This window comes from Lutzomyia longipalpis, chromosome 2, assembly GCF_024334085.1.
Source record: "Lutzomyia longipalpis isolate SR_M1_2022 chromosome 2, ASM2433408v1".
In the NCBI taxonomy this organism is placed as follows: Eukaryota; Metazoa; Arthropoda; class Insecta; order Diptera; family Psychodidae; genus Lutzomyia; species Lutzomyia longipalpis.
In genome coordinates, this window is record NC_074708.1 from 29,347,881 (window position 1) to 29,368,265 (window position 20,385).

Consider the following 20,385-nt stretch of genomic DNA (forward strand, 5'->3'; position numbering starts at 1 on the left):
AATCAGTCAATAAGAACATTTTTTTTTGGTAACAATAGTCCTTTATTTGTCATTCAAATTCTTATCGGGAATTAAGTTCTTAAACCACGTCATAAGATATTCATAGTATAAATTAAAATTAATGGCACCATTCAGAAGATTTTCTTTGATATAGTATTCAAAATCAGCTCGCTTATTGAGTGTACTGTAGAGATTGAATAGGAGAAAACCTTTGTAAGTTTTAGCCACATTTGGTTCTTCAAATGGAAAATTTGAGATGGCATTGAGGGTTATCATGTGATACAGAATAGCTTGATATTCAGAGAAAGCATGCAGAACAGTACTGGAAAATTCTGTGTATGATTTCTTGTGATGGACATTGCGCGATAGAAAGGGTAGAATTCGTTCTAGAATAAGAACACATTCATTTTTGCTAACTTTCTTCCGCAGTCTATGACTGTTCTTTACTGTAAAATCACTTGGTTTGTTCTCTTGTGTGTCAGACCCTATTTTCTGGGATAGTTCACGTTTTATTGCTGGAAGAGTTTTGGCGTAATTTCGATCAAATTCCTCCTGAGTTCGTATTTCTCCGCATTTTCGATCAACAATACTCAGAATGAGCATTGCTAGAATTATGCTGTGAATATGCAACCAAGACCACAGTTTAGATTTTTTGGTCCAGTAGATAATGGCAAGGAAACTGACTTTGTAGCCTTCATCGATAACTGACAATAGATCAAATATTTCTTCATGATTTGGAAAATCTCGGAAGAGATGTCTAAACAGTTCGACGTTCTTTTGCTTGATAGGGTTAAATGGGACCGCCTCGTTCTTTGCCAGAGATAGGCATTTGTTTGTATATGAAGATTGTCCAGCAGTTCTCGTTATATAATTGAGTGTTGGCGTTTCGGGTGCATTTAAAATACGAAAAATTAGCATTAATATTTCCAATGCTACAGCATTGGCGTCAGGTAATTTGAAGTTCTCAATTTGAGGATTGTTCACGTATATTTTCAAATGAACAAGATCAACGCAATATCGAGGAAGCTCAGCCCGGAGGAATTTTTCTTTCAACCAAGATGGGAATTTGTAATGTCCCGAAGGATTTTCTGCCAACTCCAAATCATTGTTGTCTTCAATATCTTCCTCTTCTTCAACATCTTCTTCTTCTTCCACATCGTCTTCTTCTTCCACATCGTCTTCCTCGTAATTTTCTTCATTAGTTTCAGAAGTCTCCTCTTCTGAATCATCAGACTCAATATCCTTTTCCTCATCAAATCCAAAATATATCGATGAGATTCCTTGAGTGGAGGTATATGTAGCAGATGCGTTTTGTATATGATCCACTATTGTTTCTCGATTATCCTTCTCTGTGCGGATCTGGAGCTTTTCTAGAGCTGATTCCAGAGACTCGTGCTGTAGCCAACGAATGATTTCATTAATTTGTCTCTGAAGTTTTGATTTTTCTTTTTTCTTCTTAACATGAACTCCTTTGTAAAATTTTCGCAATTTTGATCGTTCAGTAAAATCATTTCCAATAATTGCTCCAAAGAAGGGCAGGAGCTCTTCTGTAAGTTTTGTGTGCTTCAGTAAATTTTCCATTTGATACAGACAGCAATCTAGGTAGTAATAGCATTGCTCCTCTGACTCATCTTCCACTTCTTTGCTGTCCATATCCATCACAGGAATTCTGGCTTTTCGATTTCTTTTCTTCGCTTTCAAGGAACATCTTTCAACTCTAACGACTTCATTCCCATCTCTTTTAACGGTCTTTCGATAAACTTTCAATGTGAGAGAGACAAATGGGATGTAGAGTACGTTGTAGATGTAGAAGTCGGAATCATAGCTGAGTACAGGGCAGTTGAGTCTTCTGGCCAAATTCGCAACTTCTTCATCTGCTTCAAAGAGACACCTCATCACTTCGATACCCTTGTCTCGAAGTGCTCGAACAAAGACTTCTCTAATAAGAAGTGGGAAGTGTATGTTATCTGGATGAGTTGGATCCAAATGTTTTATAGCTGCAATCTTGGATCTCAGTCTTGAGTAAACGGTACGAAGGCGGTATTCCTCGTAACCTCCGTCTAGGAGAACATACGACTTAACGTTGCATTTCTCGAGGAGAACGAAGAAACGGCACACCTGCATGTAGAAGACATCGTAGTCTCCACCAAAGGCACAATTGGTTGTTTCACAGGTTTTCCGGAATAGCTGGCAAGCTAGGTTATCTCCATCAATCACAAGATTACAGTCGTGAAGCTCATGGGGTTTTAGAATCTTTTTGGCGTTCTTTGCTATATAAGTCGTGAGTCCTTTTACACCCATTGCTGATTTGTACCATTTGCCAGTTAATAAAACGTGTAAAATACTAATTACCAAAGTCCCAAATGTGGGAACTCAACAAGAACGATGACAGAATTATGACAAAATTAACCCTTTCACGTTCATTTGGGTCATATACTGACCCAGAGGTGAAACATTTTATTTTCTTGAATTTAAATTAATTAAATTACTTTTCTAACTTTTCTTTTACGTAAAAGAAGCCAAAGAGGAGATTTAAACTCCTAAATTTTGTCTGAGAGCATCCTTAGAGAATAAATGTTTCATGCATATGCGAAAGGGTTAAAGAGGTTTGTGTCGGATATTTTTAAGTGGCTAATATTAGCAAAACTCTCAAATAAATTTAATTTTAGGAAAATTGGAAAAAAAATAATTTTTCCATGATTCTAGCTCATAATTATCCAGAATTAAGAATTAATACAATCAAAATTCATTTTTTTGTAAATTTTTCCCAAAAAATCTATTTTTTTAGAAAAGCATTACAAGTAAAGCAACATTGACGATGAACAACAAATGAATAATACATATAAATTGATATTTGTTGGTAAAGGGACATATTTAATATTATTTTTATTTATTAAATATAATTTTCATAACATTTTTATGCGATTATTTCGAAATCTTCGTCGGACTGACGTGTGTCCAGTTCTTCAAATTCACCTAGCGTTGGATCAGTCTCACTGTCACCACGATTTTGTGATCTACTATGATGAGTCTGAGGTGATGAGGTTGATGCAGCTGCTGAGGCCCATGGTGGTTGCCGTGTTTGAATTATTTCAAAGAGGGGATGTGGCCCTGAGAGAACATCCTGCAAAAGTCCTGCATAGAGTTCGTCAAACTCCAGTTGAGTACGGCATAGGAAGCACTGTAATGTTAAACAAAAAATTTAATAGGTTCTTGCTAGGATAAGGAGGAAAAGTAGTTTATTTAAAAAAAATTAGTTCACGTGTCCCTTACCACGGCTAGTGATGGATCCATTTGACGAAATGGTATACGATTGGCATACTTCTGATGAAATGTTTCATCCATTTCTACCTCCTCAGACGAAAGCTTATTACCGACACTCCCATTGCGTTGAGTTGTATGGGGATCAAGGTACAGGACTTCATCACCAACGTAGCCAACAAAGTAGAGAGCTTGATTGGGTTTACCACCAATCATTCCCATGATGCGTTTTATCTCGAAACATCTCTTCAGCCCATCAATGTATATTGGATTTATCTCATTTATACCAAGTCTCAGTGGAACAATCAAGAATAGGGGTTTCCATGAGTTATCCTCACTATTGCAACAAATCTCCTTGATGTCATCCAAATAAATTACATTGTCCATCGCCACGTGAATAACGAGACTACTCCAGTCATCGTACTTTATCAGTTTTCTGTAAACAGAATTGCAATTAGGTCATATTCTAGGGAGGGACCTAAATAAGGAAACTTACTTCAGAACTTGTGCAATGGTATTTGGTCCAAACCATTCACCAACTTTCTTATCCTCAGAATTTCCCATTAGGGCAATTTGATGAATTGAGAAAGGACTTTTTCTATTGTCTTCAAAGCGATTAACAATTTTGAGATAAGTTGGATCCCTTTAAAAAAAAAGTTACATAATAAATTGTATTTAGTTAATCTTCAAAAACTAAATTTTATTACCTTGTTTCCGGAGTCCAAAACCAATCACGTCCCAAATGTAAATCGATTAGAGATTGTGCCAGTATCATTTGCCCACAGCGTAGCATGCAGCCCCATCCTTTGTCACTAGTCAATTGAGGAGAACCAATGGGGACAAAGCCACGTCGATATGTGCACCAGATACGCGTTTGTACGTCTCTCCGGATAAGCTCCAGCTCTATAAATGCAAATGTTCCCTCATCTTATTTAATACCAAAATATTACGTTCAGGCATTAGTTTTGAAGACAAGAAAAGAATCTACCTTGAACGGGATGGTAGCTCTTCCCAAGAATCCAAACCGTGTCTGTACATCCTTTTGGAATATCATCAGGCTCTTGTGCAGCTTCCACGGTACTCAAATAAGATTCAATCATAGAGTCCATTGTCTCCACAACATTTGTAATAATTTGACGGCAGCGTATTGGTAAAATTGCGAAAATTCTATGACGATATCTCAAGTAAAAATTAAATAAATAATATACAATTATGTACAAAACCATAAGAAATTAAAAAAAACCAAGGGAGCTGACGAAACTCGCGTAATTATAAATAAAAGTACATAATACGGAGATAAACTTGTGATGAGGGCCACTCGTTTAATTTTCACACAAAGTTTAAATATTTTATTCTTCTCTCTCTTCAAGTTCTATTTAATTTAGAGTTGTTTTAAATGTTTAAATAATTGTTTTATTTTTTATTTTTAAATGAAGAAAAATAATAGAGCACGAAAAGAATTTAGATTATTTACAATTTTCTTTGTTTTGTGACAATTTGCTGTGAGCTGGTGCTGTCGAAGCAATATTATTTTGTCAAGATTATGTTGTTGGCAACAAGAAGAAGATACCAGAGTATTCGAACCTTTAGCCTCAAGTGGTCGCCGGCTATTTGTTCAAATAGCCGCTATTTTTTGTAAAGGTTTTGTTTTGAATTAAGTTCTTTGATCGCATTTCTAGCTCGTTCAGAACAGGAGATATTAAAGTTTATTACAGCTTGAAAATTCCAGAGTCATCAGATCTGACCAATCTAATAAGTATCAAGAGTCTATGTTAGAACCTAAGTAGTTATTGCTATCAATTTCTATAAATTTCTGTAGGATTGTAACTAAAACGACGCTTGGCAGCCATTTTAAAATCTATCCGCCATATTGCTTTGCTAGATCAATGCAACTGCTCCAAAATGCAGTTCAAATCTCTGTTTTTTATAAAAATATATAATATTGTAAGCTAGGACGTCTAGCGCGGCTAGTTTATTTTATCTTCAGCGCAGGACTCACGTATACGTCAGCTAACTGTAGAAGACGTACATCAGGTTGATCAAAAGTATTATCCATCCAAAAGGGTGTCTGTAAAATAAATAAAATCGGTTTGTTAAAGAAAAATGTAAAAGTGTACAAGTTTAGTACATTTAAGGAATTATCAGAGGTATCCAGGAACAAGGATGTCGATGAATGAAACGGAAGGGTGTGAACAGAATAAGGATGTTTACAATGACCAGGAAAATGCCACAGTTGTGGAGAAGACGGAAAAAGAAGGGAATGTGATAAGAGGTGCTGGAGATGTTCCAGAGAAATTTCATGAAAGTGTATCAGCTGATGTCCAAGAGGAAAGATTGGACAATGATGATGAAGAGATTAAGCAGGACAATCAAGCTAAGTTGGGGAATGATGTAGAGGCAGTAGAATTGAAATATCTCGAGGAACAGGCTAATATGAAGCAAATGATTGATAAGTTCCAAGCTCAGTGCCACTATCTCCAGACAATGGTGAAACAGCGCGAGGAGACAATAGCAGCTTGTGATAAGAACAAAAGTCTACTTGAGAAGGAGAATCAACTGACAAAACGAGAACTGGAGCTGGCAATGCGAGAGAAGGAAAGTGCTGTAATTAAGTATTGTACACTAGAGAAGAAGATCATTGATGCAACACAGCTGAAGGATGCTGCTGAGAAGAAGAGTAAAGAAGCTCTCAAGGAGTGTGAGCTACTCAGTGGGAAGATAAAAATGTTAAATGGCGAAAAGAATAGAATATGCAGTATGTTGGATCAAAAATGTCACGAAGTTCGATTACATCAGAAGGAAATTGAACGGTTGAAGGATGAAAATACAAATCTGGAAGCAAAGGTCAAATGGAATGTTGGAAAACTGAAGCAGGAATCGGACCTGAAGCAGTCTCTTGAAAAGAGAATTGATGAACTAACAACTGAAGTGAATCAGCTGAAATGCAATCAGGCTACATGGGAAAAGTGTGAGGCAGATTCAGAGCGTGTAGCTCAAATGGAGAAACAGTATATGGAACAACAGGCTTCCCTCATACTCCTTAAGCATTCCAATGAAGAGAAGGAGGCAAAACTTGAGGTGTCAGAAAAGAAACTTCAGGATATGCAAAATGAGTTGGTAGCTCTACGAACAAAGTATTCAACAGTCGCGGAGGAGAAGGAGAGTCTTGATAAGGAAATGGAGAGATTAAAAAGCGAAATAAGTGAACTACAGACCACACTAGATCAGGAGATACTTAAAGTTGCGGATTTACAGTCAAAACTGAGTGATTTGGAAGCAACAAGGGCACAATTATCCATTGAGAAGGAAAATAAAGTTCGCCTAAGTCGTGAGTATGAAACTCTAACGAAGAACTATGAAGATAACTTAATGGAATTGGAAGAAATCCGTACAAAGGAGTCAGAACTGTTGCAAATTAACAAAGTTCTCACAGAAAAGAATGTTAAGCTGCAAAATGAAATTACCCTCTATAATTCCAAGGCAGTAGCTCTATGTTTGGAGAATGAGTCAATAAAGAAGGAAAAGAAAAATTACGATGATCGAATAAGCGAACTTGAGAGAGATCTCGAAAAGGAGCGTAGTCAGAAGAATGATGAAAGGCTCCTGCTAACGAAGCATATATCGGAAAAGACTAAATTATGTGAGGCAACACGCAAGAAGCTAGATTCAGCACTTGGAGATCTAGATGCGGCAAAGAAGAAGCATGCACAAACTATTAAAGAGCTCAATCGAGAAATGGAGAAAATTCGACGGAAACAAGCAAACTCAGTATCTGAGAATAATTCTGAAAAAGAATCATCGCCTCAAGTGAGTGATACGGACTCCCGCGTAAGCCATAGAATAGCTAATTCGGACGGGAGTTCCTCACCACTTCCAACACCTGATAACGAACCCTCACGACAGACGTTGATTGATCGTATTCTACGACTGCAACAGGCAAGTGCGCGGCAAGCTGAGAAGATAGACTTCTTGGAGAATCATTCGGCTTCATTGGTTACGGAATTGCAGAAGAAGACAAAAGTGCTGCAAGACTATATGCTGCGGGATCAATGCGGCGCCCTTGCATCGTCCAAAAGTGATCGGCATAAGGCTGAACTTGCAAACTATGGTGGTGGAATAATGGCGGCAATCTATGGGGGATCTAACTCAAACAAAAGTGGAGAGATGACTCTTGAGTTGTCCCTGGAAATTAATCGAAAACTGCAGGCACTTCTCGAAGATACCCTTCTTAAAAATATTACCCTTAAGGTAAGATGATGGTTATGATTTCTGATAATTTTTGAAGAAGATTAACAGATATTTTTGTTTGTAGGAAAATCTGGATACCCTTGGTCTTGAAGTGGACAAATTGACCCGAAGATTAGCAATGAAATGACACAAATTCATTAGGAGGGATTGATTAAATAAAAGTTTTCGACTTCCCATTTCCTGATCGTAAAGTTTCGACTATCGATGTTAAAATTTTCAAAGGAACTCTTCAGTTTCTAGGTGACTAAATCGAAAAAATAAATACAGAACAAAGGAAAAATGATTAAAATGTTGAGATTTTCTTTTTATCTTACAAGATGTGTCATGATGTTGTACATAAGTATTACGAAAATATAAATAATGTAATGAATATAAAAAATATTGCGTTATTTTTGATCTTGAGTCAATATTCGTCGTTTCTTTTATCACTTTTGGTTGATTAAATTCTAACGTTTTACCGTTTGACGTTAGAAGGTACGCTTGAAATTTCCTTTATAACGCAAAAAAAACCTTTTCACATTTTACTTTAAATTCTTAAGCTTTAAATGATTTCTTCTGATTTGTAAAGAAAAATCTAAACAGCTAAAACTTTACAAAGTTCAGACACTTAAATACTTTCCTTGACTACTCCACTGCTCCTCTGTGGAAAGCAAAAAAGAGAAATTAAACTTTTTTTTTTCATGAAGAGTATTTTATTGTTTTTGTATAATGTCATTACATTTTCCTCTGAATTTATAATATAGATTTTAAATTTGAAACATTAGGTAGGTATTTTTGTGTTTCGCTTCACATTAATTTAATATTAAGCAATGTTTTAACTACATAAAGTTATCTTAGGGGGGTGAGTGTTTTAAAATACATGCCACTTTTTTTTTAATATTCATTAACATAGGTACGTAACTACAATGCCCAAATATACCCAAAGATTTTACTTTTTGCAATGAAAATGTTTGAATTTGCCAGAAAATGCTTTGAAGATTGATGTAGAAGCTCTGAAACTTTTACTCTAATTTACGTGTCGTTTCGGCTGTTTTGCAAATAACAAAAATAGTTGAATATCATTCATCTAAATTAATGTAAACGCATCATTTGAATCGCAATGAATTTATGTATGGTACAATAGGCATTTTATGGGTTAATAAATTGTTTTTCATTAAATTTTCTCTTTCTCTGTGAAATATTAACCAACAACCATTGAATATACACTAAAATTTTCTATTTTCTTTAAAGTCTTACTGATTCTAAGGGAACTTTGACATTTAAGTAATTCGTACGTTAAAAAGAATTTCTTTTCTTTTAAAGAAATTTCTTTTCTGAATGAACAAAAAATTGCAGTTTTATGCTATTTAGGGATGACAAGCAAAATAAAATTGATTTTGAGGAAAATATCGATCATTTCGAAATGGCTAAATATTTTTTTTTATTTGCAGGAAAATTATTAATTTTTATTTAATATTTCCCTTTTCTTAAAGATTTTGAACTTGAGACATCCATTCACAAAAATGACACAATGAACACATTTTAGCTTTTTCTTTATATATTTATATATCTTATTACTCATCGAAAATGCAAGAATTTCTTTTTGGTTTAACTATTATAAAAATATTCTTTTTATATAGTTTGGATTTTAGTTTTTAGCATTATAATATAGCGTTATGAAATTTTTTTATACAAGTAGGTATATAGCAAAAAGAAAAATTCCATACAAAAGTATTAATAGAAAGAAATTTTGTAAAATTTCTAAAAAATCATTTTTTTTGGATTTGTATTATTTTTGGAGTTGTTTTATTTTTTAAATTTATTTTTAGATTTTTATTAAAATATCTTAAAATGCTAAAGTATGAGTAATTTTTGTTTTTTGAAAGTAAATAACATTCTGATGGTGAAAGGGAATAATTTTTCATCCCAAATAAAAACCAAAATGATGAAGAAAGAACTGAAGTATTAAATCTTCGAATTTTGATGAAATATTTAATGATAATTTCAGACATTTTTTTAAAATGTGTATATACATTGTAGAAATGTTTATACAATAAAAAAAGTCTTCATTTTTGTCAGTTTAAAATCCATTCACGTAGTTACTAACCTTTTTGGGTTTATACCTACATACTTAAGAAAAATAAAATGAAAAATTATTGAGTTTGATTCTGTAAATTGAGAGAAAAATAAATTATTTTTACCAAAACGTATGCAGGTCGTCTACTAGAAAGCTCTATGAATCCTGGCTCTGTTTTTTTTTGGAATTGGGTAATTTTTATATATCTGACTAAATTATATTTTTTATTAACTTTTTTCTTGACTTATGTAAGGATTTATTCTTTCTGAAATCTTTTTCAATTTTTTTTCAAAGGTAAAGTTAGTTTTTTTTTACTATTGTGTTGTACATCCATAAACCCGAATTCAGCCAGGTTTCTTTGAGGTTTTCAGTAATTCAATTTTTTCTCGAAGAATAGGGCTGCGTTCCTTTAAAGTTTGACAAAGTTTCATTATTAATTCCCACTGTAAAGAAATCGAAATTATGAATATTCGCCAAGACACTTGGCCCAAAATAGCCCTGATTCATTATTTTAACTTTCAATATCCTTAACTTATTACAAATATTGGTACACACACTTATGAGAAATACATTTAACATTTTATTTTTAATTTTTTTTTCTTTCAATTTCACTTATTTTTCCTCTTTACATAAAGCATAAAAATATAATTCTCTTCTCAACAATTTTGACTCACTTTTTTATTTTTAATTCCATTCTGAGGATTTTGTTTTCATTCCTACAACTCTGCAAAGTACTTTCCACCCACTATGTACTCACTTTTTTTTAGTATTTGCTCTTATCTTTTGTTTAAAAATATAAATTCCATTTTTTTTCTTCAATTTGTATTCATTGTTGCTGTTTTTTGTCTGGGGCAAAAAGCTTGTGAGTGAGATACATGTCTCCTTTAGATTTAAATAACAATAGATATCTTCTAATTCAATAATATTTTTACAATATTTATTATATATTTCTTCTTCAACTACATTTATGCTCCTTGCAATGTAGATTTGTTTCATTTTTTTTTTAAATTTTTTACCTTATTTTCCCTTCCATCTTCGTATTTAACTTAACTCCATTTTGTTTTCTATATTTAATGTAATTTATTGAGCGAATATATTAATATAGTAAAAGAAAAAAATAAAATAAATAATTTGTGCCTTCAAATTATAAATTTGAATTCTTTTTTTTTATTCTTGTGTCTTTTTTGGCACGTAAAGTTATATTTTTCTGATTATTATGTTTTTTTTTCTTTAAATTCCACAGCGTTTTTATGGCGCGATTTTACATTTTGTTCCTTATTTTTTATTTCTTTGTAACTAATAAAAAAAAGGAAAATAATTCAAATTATAGTTTTTATTTCACTTTACGAAACTTAATATTAAAATTTATTTTTAATGGTCACCTATTTTGTAAAATAGTTATTAAAAAAAATAATTACAGGTTTTTTGGTAACTTAAATAAATTGTTGTATATACCTAAAGTTATTTTCTTGAAAATGAGAAACATAAAAAAGAAGCTTGATGCTGTAAAAAAAATTACTTTTTATGAGGTTTTCAAAATTAAAAATAAATCCTAAAAGTGAATTAATTATGTATTGCAAAAAAAGATCATGAGCATGGTTTTACTCCATTTTCGTAACATTTAATTTATGTCATGTGAATATTTTTGTCATTTATAATGGAGATTCAATAATTTAAAGTAATTATTCTGTTATCTCTGTATTATAAGAGAATGAAAAAAAAAAGTTCGGTGATTTATGAATACTCCTTAAAAAAATATTCAAAATGGTTATGAGAAGAATTATAATGGGGAAAATTAGGCTTTGTAGTGATCATTGCGTTTTATCGCGCAACACAATACAATTGAGAAAATTAACCCCAAAACTTCGATGGCAATAATACCGATAAAGACTGCAATCACAATTGGCATATTCTCCTCCAGCTCCTTCACTAACCTGTCCATGCAACCCTATAAAAAGGAAAAGAAAAAGAAAATTGTTATTGAATTTTAGTTTTATTACTGCAAAAGATTTTGGATAATTATAAAAAGATTTATTCAAAAATACTTTTGCTTTCGCGACAACCCATACGTAATGTTTAGATCCCGTTTAGATGAAGAAACGGTCATTGACTTTCCCTTTTAACTTTTCTTTTTAGAAATCAAGAAGTATACAATTTCAACATGAAAGTAAATATGCAACGATTTCACACTTTACTTGAAACTTTCTCAAATATTTTTAAAGGTCAAACGTAACCCTCCCATATTAGTTGGTTTATTTGATAAATAAATATTTTTATTAGTATGCTAAAGTGAAATTTTTGCGGATTCTGACTTGAAAGTTCTTGAAATTTTGAACAAAAAGTTCTAAAAATCCTCCATCTGTAATTTTTTAGGATATATTCAATTTTGTTTTCCATTGAATCTTCTTGGCTAATCATCTTCTCAAACAGAAATATTTTATTTACATATCGTAAAAAATCTATTGTATCGATTGTGATGAACATTTGTAGAAATCATCTTGGAATAACTCGAATTACGAAAGATTTAGGAATTGAGTTCGTTTGAATTGGATTATTTTTTTTGTCTTATAGAGTAATTTTGAAAAATCTATACTTCAAGATATCTTAGACATTGCATGACCTAAAAGGTCCTGATTGATCCCTAAACATTTTTCGTTTAATTGGTTAATTCCAATCAATCTATACAGCTTCTAGGACCGGAAGAAATTGTTTAATCAAATCAATTTGATTTTTGTCAAAATAAAAAAAATTATTGCACCTTTAAAGTCATAAATGAAAAATTGAATGTTTTGACCAAATCTGGGTTAAAGAAAATCAATTGCTTTATTTTCAATAATTAATTTTTTCCTCAAATAGTAAGAAAACAACGATTTACGATTAAATTGGGCAACGAAAAAAGCATTTTTGCTCTTCTTTAAAAAAGTTTTCTAAAATTCTCGATTGAATTAATTGTTTTTAAATCATTAATACATCATCTTGTAGATTAACAAATGATTCAGTTTTATCTTATCTGAAAGGATATATTAAAGAATATTAAATGACGTACCTCACTGTTAACGTATGGATTGATGTAAGATGTAATACCACCCTGAAGAGAAGCTTCGCAAACTTTCTTTTCCGTGTTCTTTTTGCAGCATGATTCTGGGATATTGTAAATTGGGTTGAGGTTTGAAATCTTCAAATCCAAGAAACTGCCACTATCCTTTCCTTTTGTATTGAGACGACTCGATGCCCAGTCTTTTGGTCCAACTGCTCCACAGCATTCAAACTTTTGTTAACAAAGAAAAAAACGAAGAAAAAATATTAATTTTCAGACATATTTTTTTCTGAAATATTCAAAAGAATAACATACGTGTTTCTGGATAGCATCGAAGGCAATAGTTCTGCTATTTATTACTCCATATTCTTCCTTTACAGTGTGCTTCACAGAAGCTTGCACCATATTGTGAAGTTCCTGTTTGTTTTGGAACGCCCAAACTCCAGCAGCGATTTCAGCTACGAGAATAATCAGAAGGCAGCAGAAGAACTACACATCCATGAGACATGAAGTGAAAAAGATAAAATACGTTAATTTTGTATAGCTAAAAATAGTTGCTGCACGTGTGCCCCTCAACTCACCGACACAAGCATACACTGGGATTCCTTGAATGCACCACAGCATCCCAAGAATGCCACGATGAGCATGAGTGCTCCGATTGCCAGGAAGATGTACAATCCTATGTAATAATGATTTTCATCTTGTGTCATGGAGATCAGGAAGGTTGGATCTGTGAGCATCCATATTGCCAAAATTACTGTGGCCAATCCAACGAGCTGCAAAGAAAAATAAGTAAGTTAAATAGAAAGTACAATACATTAAAGAAAAAAAAAACAACATAACGATGACATAAGAGATATTCGACAGAAACGTAAAATTTTGTAATGATGAACTGAAAGTCTATTTTAAGATTTTCGTCTCGTTTTTCCACGATAAATTGCTAACTTTAGACCACAATCACATTGTGTTGAGTGGAGGTATACATATGAAAATATATAAAGAAAATCCGGTGAAAAGTTGACGAATACAATACGAATGTCCCCATCAAAGTTGTAAAGAAGGGGTGAGAGAGCATGGACAGTGATGATATAATATAGTTATCAGTGACGTCATATGAACTAGCAAGTCATTCAACCCAGTTCAATAAATCCAAACAACTTTTTTATAGATCCAAAAATACTGATAAACAGTGCAAAACATATCACACCCCTTTTTGTGAAAAATTGTACATAATTATGCGGCAGAAATGTGTGAAAGGTGACAAAATCCTTTCATTTTTATTGTAATTTTGTCCGCAACATTCCCAAATGTCCATTCATCTCGCCACACACTGTTTGCCTCATCAGTTGGTGCGACAGAAAAAAAATCGATAAACCGCAAAATTGTTGAGGAAATGAATCTCCTGTATTATGCAAAAGGAAATGGTTGTAAAATGATTTACAATTTGTACTTTAAAATGTTGGGAAATTTATTTTTTAACGACTCATCTTTTTTTTTTATTTAAGTAATTTGTATCAATTTTATATCTTTGAAGAGGATATAAAACTAGAAAATTTTAAATTTAGGTCAATTGGGAAAATTTATACTTAAATTTTACTCAAATAGAATTGGTTTCAAACCTACCCAAAAATTAGAAAGAAAAAACTTTCCGCAGAACATTCCATTTATTCAAATTGAATGAGTAATAAGATCTCTAGAGAGTTTTAAAACCTTTGACCTTGACAATCCTTGATAAGTAATGAGTGGCAGTTCTCAGTATTAATGTACACGAATAAATATATTTAGCTAATGAGAATCTACTGAACCTATAAACGAAGTCAACAAAATAGCTCTAAATTCTCACGAGAAAAACTGAAATTAACGTTTTTAAAAATCGTAATAGACGAGTTTTTAAGATTTATCAAAATAATCACTTAGGAAGGGAAAGGGGAGTGGAGATGAGATGGGAGTCAAAGTCACGTGTTTTTCACGCCTGAAAAATTCTTCATTCTCAGAAATACTAAAACATATGGAATTATATTACATCTACTTCGTCAATTTTTGATTCAAGTTTTAGACCTAAAACCCAAAAACTAGTTCATATGGAAAAAGTTAGTATATAGAGGTATATTTTTATTTATAAATTATTGATTTTTAAAGGCGAAATAGTAGTGCGAAAAAGGATGTCATCATTATTGCTATACAACCAAACACAGAATGATTACAGAACTCAATTCCTCTCGCATGAAAGTTCTTTTAAAAGAGAAATATAAATGCAAACATTCTCCTACTTGTCGCCTATTTAAGTACCATCCAAAAAAGAAAGATATGTTGACTATTCAACATTATGTATATATAGCATTGCGAATGTTCTTCTTTTGGAATGAAATTCCGAGAGAGCATTCGAAAAATCGATAACTGGATTCTGGAGCACTGAGCATGAACTTTTCGTTCGCAATCTCTCGCAAAAACCCACATATAACATACATATATGTACGTACATGTATAATATTCCCGAAAAAGGTGTGTTGCAGAGTCTTTTAGTCGCTGGTGTCATTAATGTCCTTGTTCTATAAAACAGCAAAAGGTAGCCCCAATTTCGATCTCTCACAAATATTTCTATCAATATATTATTGCCTCGCTACTTTTGCAGACTATCTCTCCCTATTTCGCGTCCTTCCTATTTCTTTAATTAAGTAAGTCTGACATAACAAATAATGATATGATCAATGGGTATGATTAAAATCAACGTATATGACGTGTATTAATTGCAAGAGGAGGTGCCTTAAAAAAAGGATAAAAAAGAATTATTAATTACGCAAATTGAACAAAAAGAATAACAAAATAATTTATTAAATGGATGGTATAGAGGAAATCACAGCAGAATAGTACGAAAATAATTAGGTGCGTTAATAATATTGTTGCTTTAACCCTTTTGACCTAATAAGATCGTATATGACCTATTGACATTTTAAAAAGGTTATTCCGCGTTGTACTTATTTAATTTATTGGTAATTACTACATGTCTTGATAGTCACGATATAGTTAATTCCTGAATATTTATTAAGCTTAAAAGGACATTTTCAACGATTAAAAGGATTAGAATAAAAGAAAATTATACCTAAAGTTATTTTTGCATCCAAAATCTCATAAAAAGATTAAAGTAACTTCTAAAAATTTAGCTATATATGAGATTGCAAGTGAAATCTATAAATTAACTTTTATTAACATAAATTTACAATTTAAATCTAAGTTATTGAAATTCTAATGATTAAATTGCAAATATTTTATTAATTTATGAGTCCCACTCTTTTCTATATCGATTGTAATGAAATAAAAGTAAGGTAGGTGAACTAAATATGCCGCAAATGCAGTATAATATGACTCAAAATGTCAAGAGAAGGTAATTAAAAATTAAAAAAAAAAAATTATAGGTGTACATTTATGTATTTCAAACTGCATTACATAAATGAAAAAAACAAGAGAAACATAGCAAAATCTATTTCTTCAAAAGAATAATAGCAAAAGTATATAATTTTCAGAGCCACGCATTATAACAATAAACGTGTCACTCCCCTATTTTCTAAATGTCCTTATGTTGTGTATAAAATGCATTCTCGGCACATTCGTTTGCCTTTTTCACCCCCTTTAGGAGACTTCCGTAGACTGCTGGGGAGGCCGTTTTGAGTCATAAATTAATCGAAATATGAGGGGGAAACGAGGTGCGAGGGTGGCTTTCTTCTAATGCGAGAGACAGACGAATTGAAAAAATATATAGAAAATCGTCACATAGGAATTACTTAATGGCACAGCCTATATTTTAAGTGATTGAAATGCATGTATAGGTACTTTATGTAAGTAATTTCTTGGTACATAATCGTTAATTAAAAGCTCAAATTTTGTATTCAAAGAAAAAGAACTCACAAGTATTTGGTCTGGCACATCAATCCCATCAATCTAAGATTAATCAAATTTAACTGGGGTCGGCCACTGATCCCAGACAAAATGACGCAACTTCCAAGCATTTTAAACTTTCTTAATAAAATTTATAAGACACCGTCATTGTACATCGTCGCACAGAGTATTGAAAAAAAAAGAGAAATATAAAAGGTCTGGCAATTGTTACGATGAATTCTTGGACACACTAATATGTTTTAATATATGGCCAACATATTTCCTGTTTGTGCAACACACAGAGGACACTGGCGAATTAATTTGTACAGAAGCTCCAAATTCAAGAGAATTGTTTAATTGACACATAAGCTCGAAAAAAAGAAGTATACAATGCGACACTCGGGGTCATATGATCTATCATCCTAATTAGATTAATTATAACTTATCCAAACAGCCACATATAGCTGGTATGTTGAGAATAATTCGGTGTATTAAAGGAAATTCCAACAAAATTTAAGATTGTTCTGCATTTATTTAATACACGATGTTAGAAATGATGAGAATTTCAAAAATTCCCAAATTCTCAGTTAGAAATGATAATAAGAATAGATAAAAGAGCTTAGACCTTTCTGTATGGGAAAATCCATAATTCAAGGAAATCATTGAGATAAGTGCAATTTTTTAAGAGAATCAAAAAAGACAGAGAAATAGCCAAAAAGAGTTGCAATAAGCTGCGAAAAGCCGGAAGATATTTACTCAAAAATACAAAATAATGACGTCATTATTGCGGTTTTTTCTCCTTTAGATGTACCTGCACATTAAGCAATAATAGAGCTTACTAAGAATCATCGATTAAGCATTTTAGTGGGAATGCTTTGTGCATTTCAAAAGACAAAAAAAAATCTGGCGTCATTGTTTGTTTTTTTGAATAGATCTTTTTTGGTTTTTTCTGTTGCCAGTGGTAAACGGGAATTTTTTTCGGCGATTTCTTCTAATTCTTTGCGAAAGAAGTTATGCCAATGGGAAGTGGATAAACTCCTTTGAAATTATTCCGAATTAATCAACAAAGGAAACTTAAAATGATATTAGAATACAATAAGATAAAAAGAAATTAGGGATTTTTAATGTGTTCTACTCTTTATTACACCAAAAATACGTGTATGTAAGTCGGTTTCATAAAACTAAAAAAAAATTATTTACTTAAAATAAAACTATAAAAATAAAAGAAAAACTAAAAACATCTCACTCTCCATTTCGTTAAAAATGTTTCAAGATATTGTGAGATGAAAATATACATTTGTTTGTAATAATCTGTGAAGTCAATTGGTGGGATTTTCTAAATATAAATAGCTCTCAACACGGAGGTGAGACTGTATAAATATGTACATATTTTCCAAGTGGGTTTCATAGAAAGAAAATTATACATTGAAAGAACGATCTGTTCAAATTAAAAATGTTAATTTATGCAAATTTCTGTTTTACGCTCATTCTTTTCAACGTTTTTCAATTAAAAAAAATTATTTAATGTTCAGAACTTAAATTTTCGTGATTTTTTTTCGAATTCCTGCCTTTTGTATCAACAAGAAAAATTTTAAGCGTTATTGGAACGTCAGCATAAAAGGAAGTTTTCAATAGTATGCAAAAGAATAAAATAAATAGCAATCATTAATGATAAGATAAAATAAACGTTCTTTCGAATTTTTTGAATGTTTATAAAGTCTTTTTGTGCTGAATTGCTTGTGTTCCAAACTCTTTGATGTAGAGCAACAGACATTAGAGTTACATTTATACACAGTCAACCCGGACCCCAGGGCAAACCTTATCAATTTTTTTATGCTTGTAATTCATTTTTGTAAGATATTCTCGAGAGATTATTTATACAATATTTTCTCTCTTATGTTGTGCGGTAATAAATTGAAAAATAATCTTTTAAAATTAACAATAAATAGAGTTCTAAAGAATAACTAATATTGCATTAATTGACCCAGGTGTTATGAACGATAGAGGAAATTATTCGACCTTAAGTATTTTTCACAGCATTAATTACCTTTTTATGATTCGTATTCATTCAATGACTAAGAATAACGATTAGTGAGCTAAAAAAACTATTTTTCCTCATTCAATTTTTTAACTGAGGGGTTAATTCTGTTTAAAATATTTTCTTTTCTTATAAGAATTTGACAGTTTGGTTTTTTCTTTAATCGTGTTTTAAAAGAAAATTACTTTACAGGGTATTTTAAAGGAATTTTTAACTATTAAATTGTGAGAAAAGAAAAGATTTTTAGCAGAATCGTCTCCAAAGTTTTAAGTTTTCTTTTTCTAATATGTAGAAATATCTATTATAGAATTATTACTGAATGCATTTCTCTTCTTTTTCTTCCTATCTCTTATCTATTTATCACTCTGTGTTTGGGTTTTCATATCGCATGGAAAATCATGAGATTTTCTCTCATTACTTCAGCCGCATGCGCTGCAGAAATCTCTCTTGCGTGGTCCAGGCATCAGATGAAAAGATGTCGAGGACATTCTCATTTCTATTCATATATTCTATACGCACATACATACATATATTTTACATTATTTCACATTAAAGTATTGGATTCTTTCTTCATTTTTTTTGATAATTTTTCCTCTTTAAAAATAAAAAAAAAGCTTAATGAGTTTTTAATTCTTGTAAGAAATAGTAAAAAAAGGTATTAAATCTTATACGAAACACTCTCACTTTTATATATGTTTTCTTCGCGTAACGAGAGAATGCCATTTTAAATATGTTTTGCCTGGGGTTTGTTGGTCTCTGTTACTTTGCGTGGTGTGCTATATATACACAATTTTACAAATACACAGAGAAAAATTGAAGAAAATCAACTCCGGAGAGGGAATAAAATGGGATGGAAGAATATAGCAAAAATAGAAATGGAAATAAATAGAAAACACACACAGAAGTTGGTGAAAGGAAAAGAAGCGAAAAGCAAAAAGGAAAAGAAAAAAAAATAGACGGTAAATGCAATATCAGTAGAGAAGAGGAGAAGAGAACTTTATATTAAACTGGTTTCTCCTATAAAATTGCTGAATTTTTGCATAATTTTTCATTCTTCTCCTCTCGTCCAAAAATGTCTTTTTCAACTCTGTTTCACTTTCAATATATTCCGACTTATGTGAAGTAAGAAAAAAAAATTATTTACTTTTCCCACCATCATACCCATTTCCTCTTTTATCGTCTGCTTTGTTGGCGTTTGTGTATCTTTTTTTTCATGATCTTTTGCCTTTCTTCCATTTTTCCAATGGATATTGCTGTGAAATTTTGCTTATGTAGGTACTCTCGGGGATTTTTCTTCATTCCCCGAAATTTTATTTATTGCCAAAACTACCTATACTCGCAGCTGGACGCTCCTATGTATCACAAAATTATTTTTATGCGAAAGATCTCACCACTGATGATGCATCTAAGCTTACAATGTGTGTGTGTTGTGTGATGAATGATTAGAATATTAAGTTGTTGGGCGGAATTTGAATTAATTGGATGATTAAATACTTATTTGCAAGACTTGAAAATTTCTTACCCAAAAGAGTAGATTAACAAGTACCACAAGATACTTTATAACCCCGCAACATCCATTTAATCCCATCTTGGCTTTTGATGACGCACAATACAATTTAAAACTTCCGAATAGCACTCTTCCGACTCTTCCACAGTAAACTTTCACTTATTTAAGGGACAATAATCCAATTTATTGCCAAATATAATTTGGAGAGAAAAATTCTCGAGAAATTCAATTTTCCTTCAAGGGAGAATTTTTTATTTCTTTTTAAATATAAAGATATTCCAGGAACAACAAAGCGCTCAAAAAACACTTCTGTACGCAACAGCAACCGAAATATACTGAAAATGTTGGGCTGGTCGTCACACCAA

General features: G+C 31.9%; 4 protein-coding genes across 4 annotated transcripts; 1 reads left to right on the plus strand and 3 right to left on the minus strand.

The window, feature by feature from the left end:
* Positions 1-18: 18 nt before the first annotated feature.
* On the minus strand, positions 19-2,418 carry LOC129791139 (protein asteroid). Its single transcript, XM_055829134.1, has one exon. It carries the CDS (start codon positions 2,299-2,301, stop codon positions 43-45), a length of 2,259 nt encoding a protein of 752 aa, XP_055685109.1. The 5' UTR covers positions 2,302-2,418; the 3' UTR covers positions 19-42.
* Positions 2,419-2,853: 435 nt separating this feature from the next.
* On the minus strand, positions 2,854-4,587 carry LOC129791149 (cysteine protease ATG4A). Its single transcript, XM_055829147.1, has 5 exons — positions 4,250-4,587; positions 3,969-4,164; positions 3,758-3,904; positions 3,274-3,697; positions 2,854-3,181 (listed from the first exon to the last, which is right to left on the minus strand). Exons 1-5 carry the CDS (start codon positions 4,485-4,487, stop codon positions 2,918-2,920), a joined length of 1,269 nt encoding a protein of 422 aa, XP_055685122.1. The 5' UTR covers positions 4,488-4,587; the 3' UTR covers positions 2,854-2,917.
* Positions 4,588-4,805: 218 nt separating this feature from the next.
* On the plus strand, positions 4,806-7,890 carry LOC129791147 (coiled-coil domain-containing protein 186). The gene is made up of 2 exons (XM_055829145.1): positions 4,806-7,509; positions 7,574-7,890. Exons 1-2 carry the CDS (start codon positions 5,425-5,427, stop codon positions 7,634-7,636), a joined length of 2,148 nt encoding a protein of 715 aa, XP_055685120.1. The 5' UTR covers positions 4,806-5,424; the 3' UTR covers positions 7,637-7,890.
* A 288-nt stretch (positions 7,891-8,178) lies between these two features.
* LOC129791150 (CD9 antigen) lies at positions 8,179-20,361 on the minus strand. Its single transcript, XM_055829148.1, has 5 exons — positions 20,036-20,361; positions 13,184-13,378; positions 12,918-13,091; positions 12,612-12,833; positions 8,179-11,513 (listed from the first exon to the last, which is right to left on the minus strand). Exons 1-5 carry the CDS (start codon positions 20,099-20,101, stop codon positions 11,361-11,363), a joined length of 810 nt encoding a protein of 269 aa, XP_055685123.1. The 5' UTR covers positions 20,102-20,361; the 3' UTR covers positions 8,179-11,360.
* Between the last annotated feature and the right edge of the window lie 24 nt (positions 20,362-20,385).

Bases quoted from the DNA above. Each gene is read 5' to 3' on its own strand.
- LOC129791139 (XM_055829134.1), bottom strand. From the start codon at position 2,301: ATGGGTGTAAAAGGACTCACGACTTATATAGCAAAGAACGCCAAAAAG.
- LOC129791149 (XM_055829147.1), bottom strand. From the start codon at position 4,487: ATGGTTTTGTACATAATTGTATATTATTTATTTAATTTTTACTTGAGA. The intron at 3,698-3,757 runs GTAAGTTTCCTT...TTCTGTTTACAG, and splicing joins ACCATTGCACAAGTTCTGAA to AAAACTGATAAAGTACGATG. The intron at 3,182-3,273 runs GTAAGGGACACG...TTAACATTACAG, and splicing joins TGGATCCATCACTAGCCGTG to TGCTTCCTATGCCGTACTCA.
- LOC129791147 (XM_055829145.1), top strand. From the start codon at position 5,425: ATGTCGATGAATGAAACGGAAGGGTGTGAACAGAATAAGGATGTTTAC. The intron at 7,510-7,573 runs GTAAGATGATGG...TTTTGTTTGTAG, and splicing joins TTAAAAATATTACCCTTAAG to GAAAATCTGGATACCCTTGG.
- LOC129791150 (XM_055829148.1), bottom strand. From the start codon at position 20,101: ATGGGATTAAATGGATGTTGCGGGGTTATAAAGTATCTTGTGGTACTT. The intron at 13,379-20,035 runs GTAAGAAATTTT...TTTTCTTTGCAG, and splicing joins TTGTTAATCTACTCTTTTGG to CTCGTTGGATTGGCCACAGT. The intron at 13,092-13,183 runs GTGAGTTGAGGG...ATGGATGTGTAG, and splicing joins CCCAGTGTATGCTTGTGTCG to TTCTTCTGCTGCCTTCTGAT.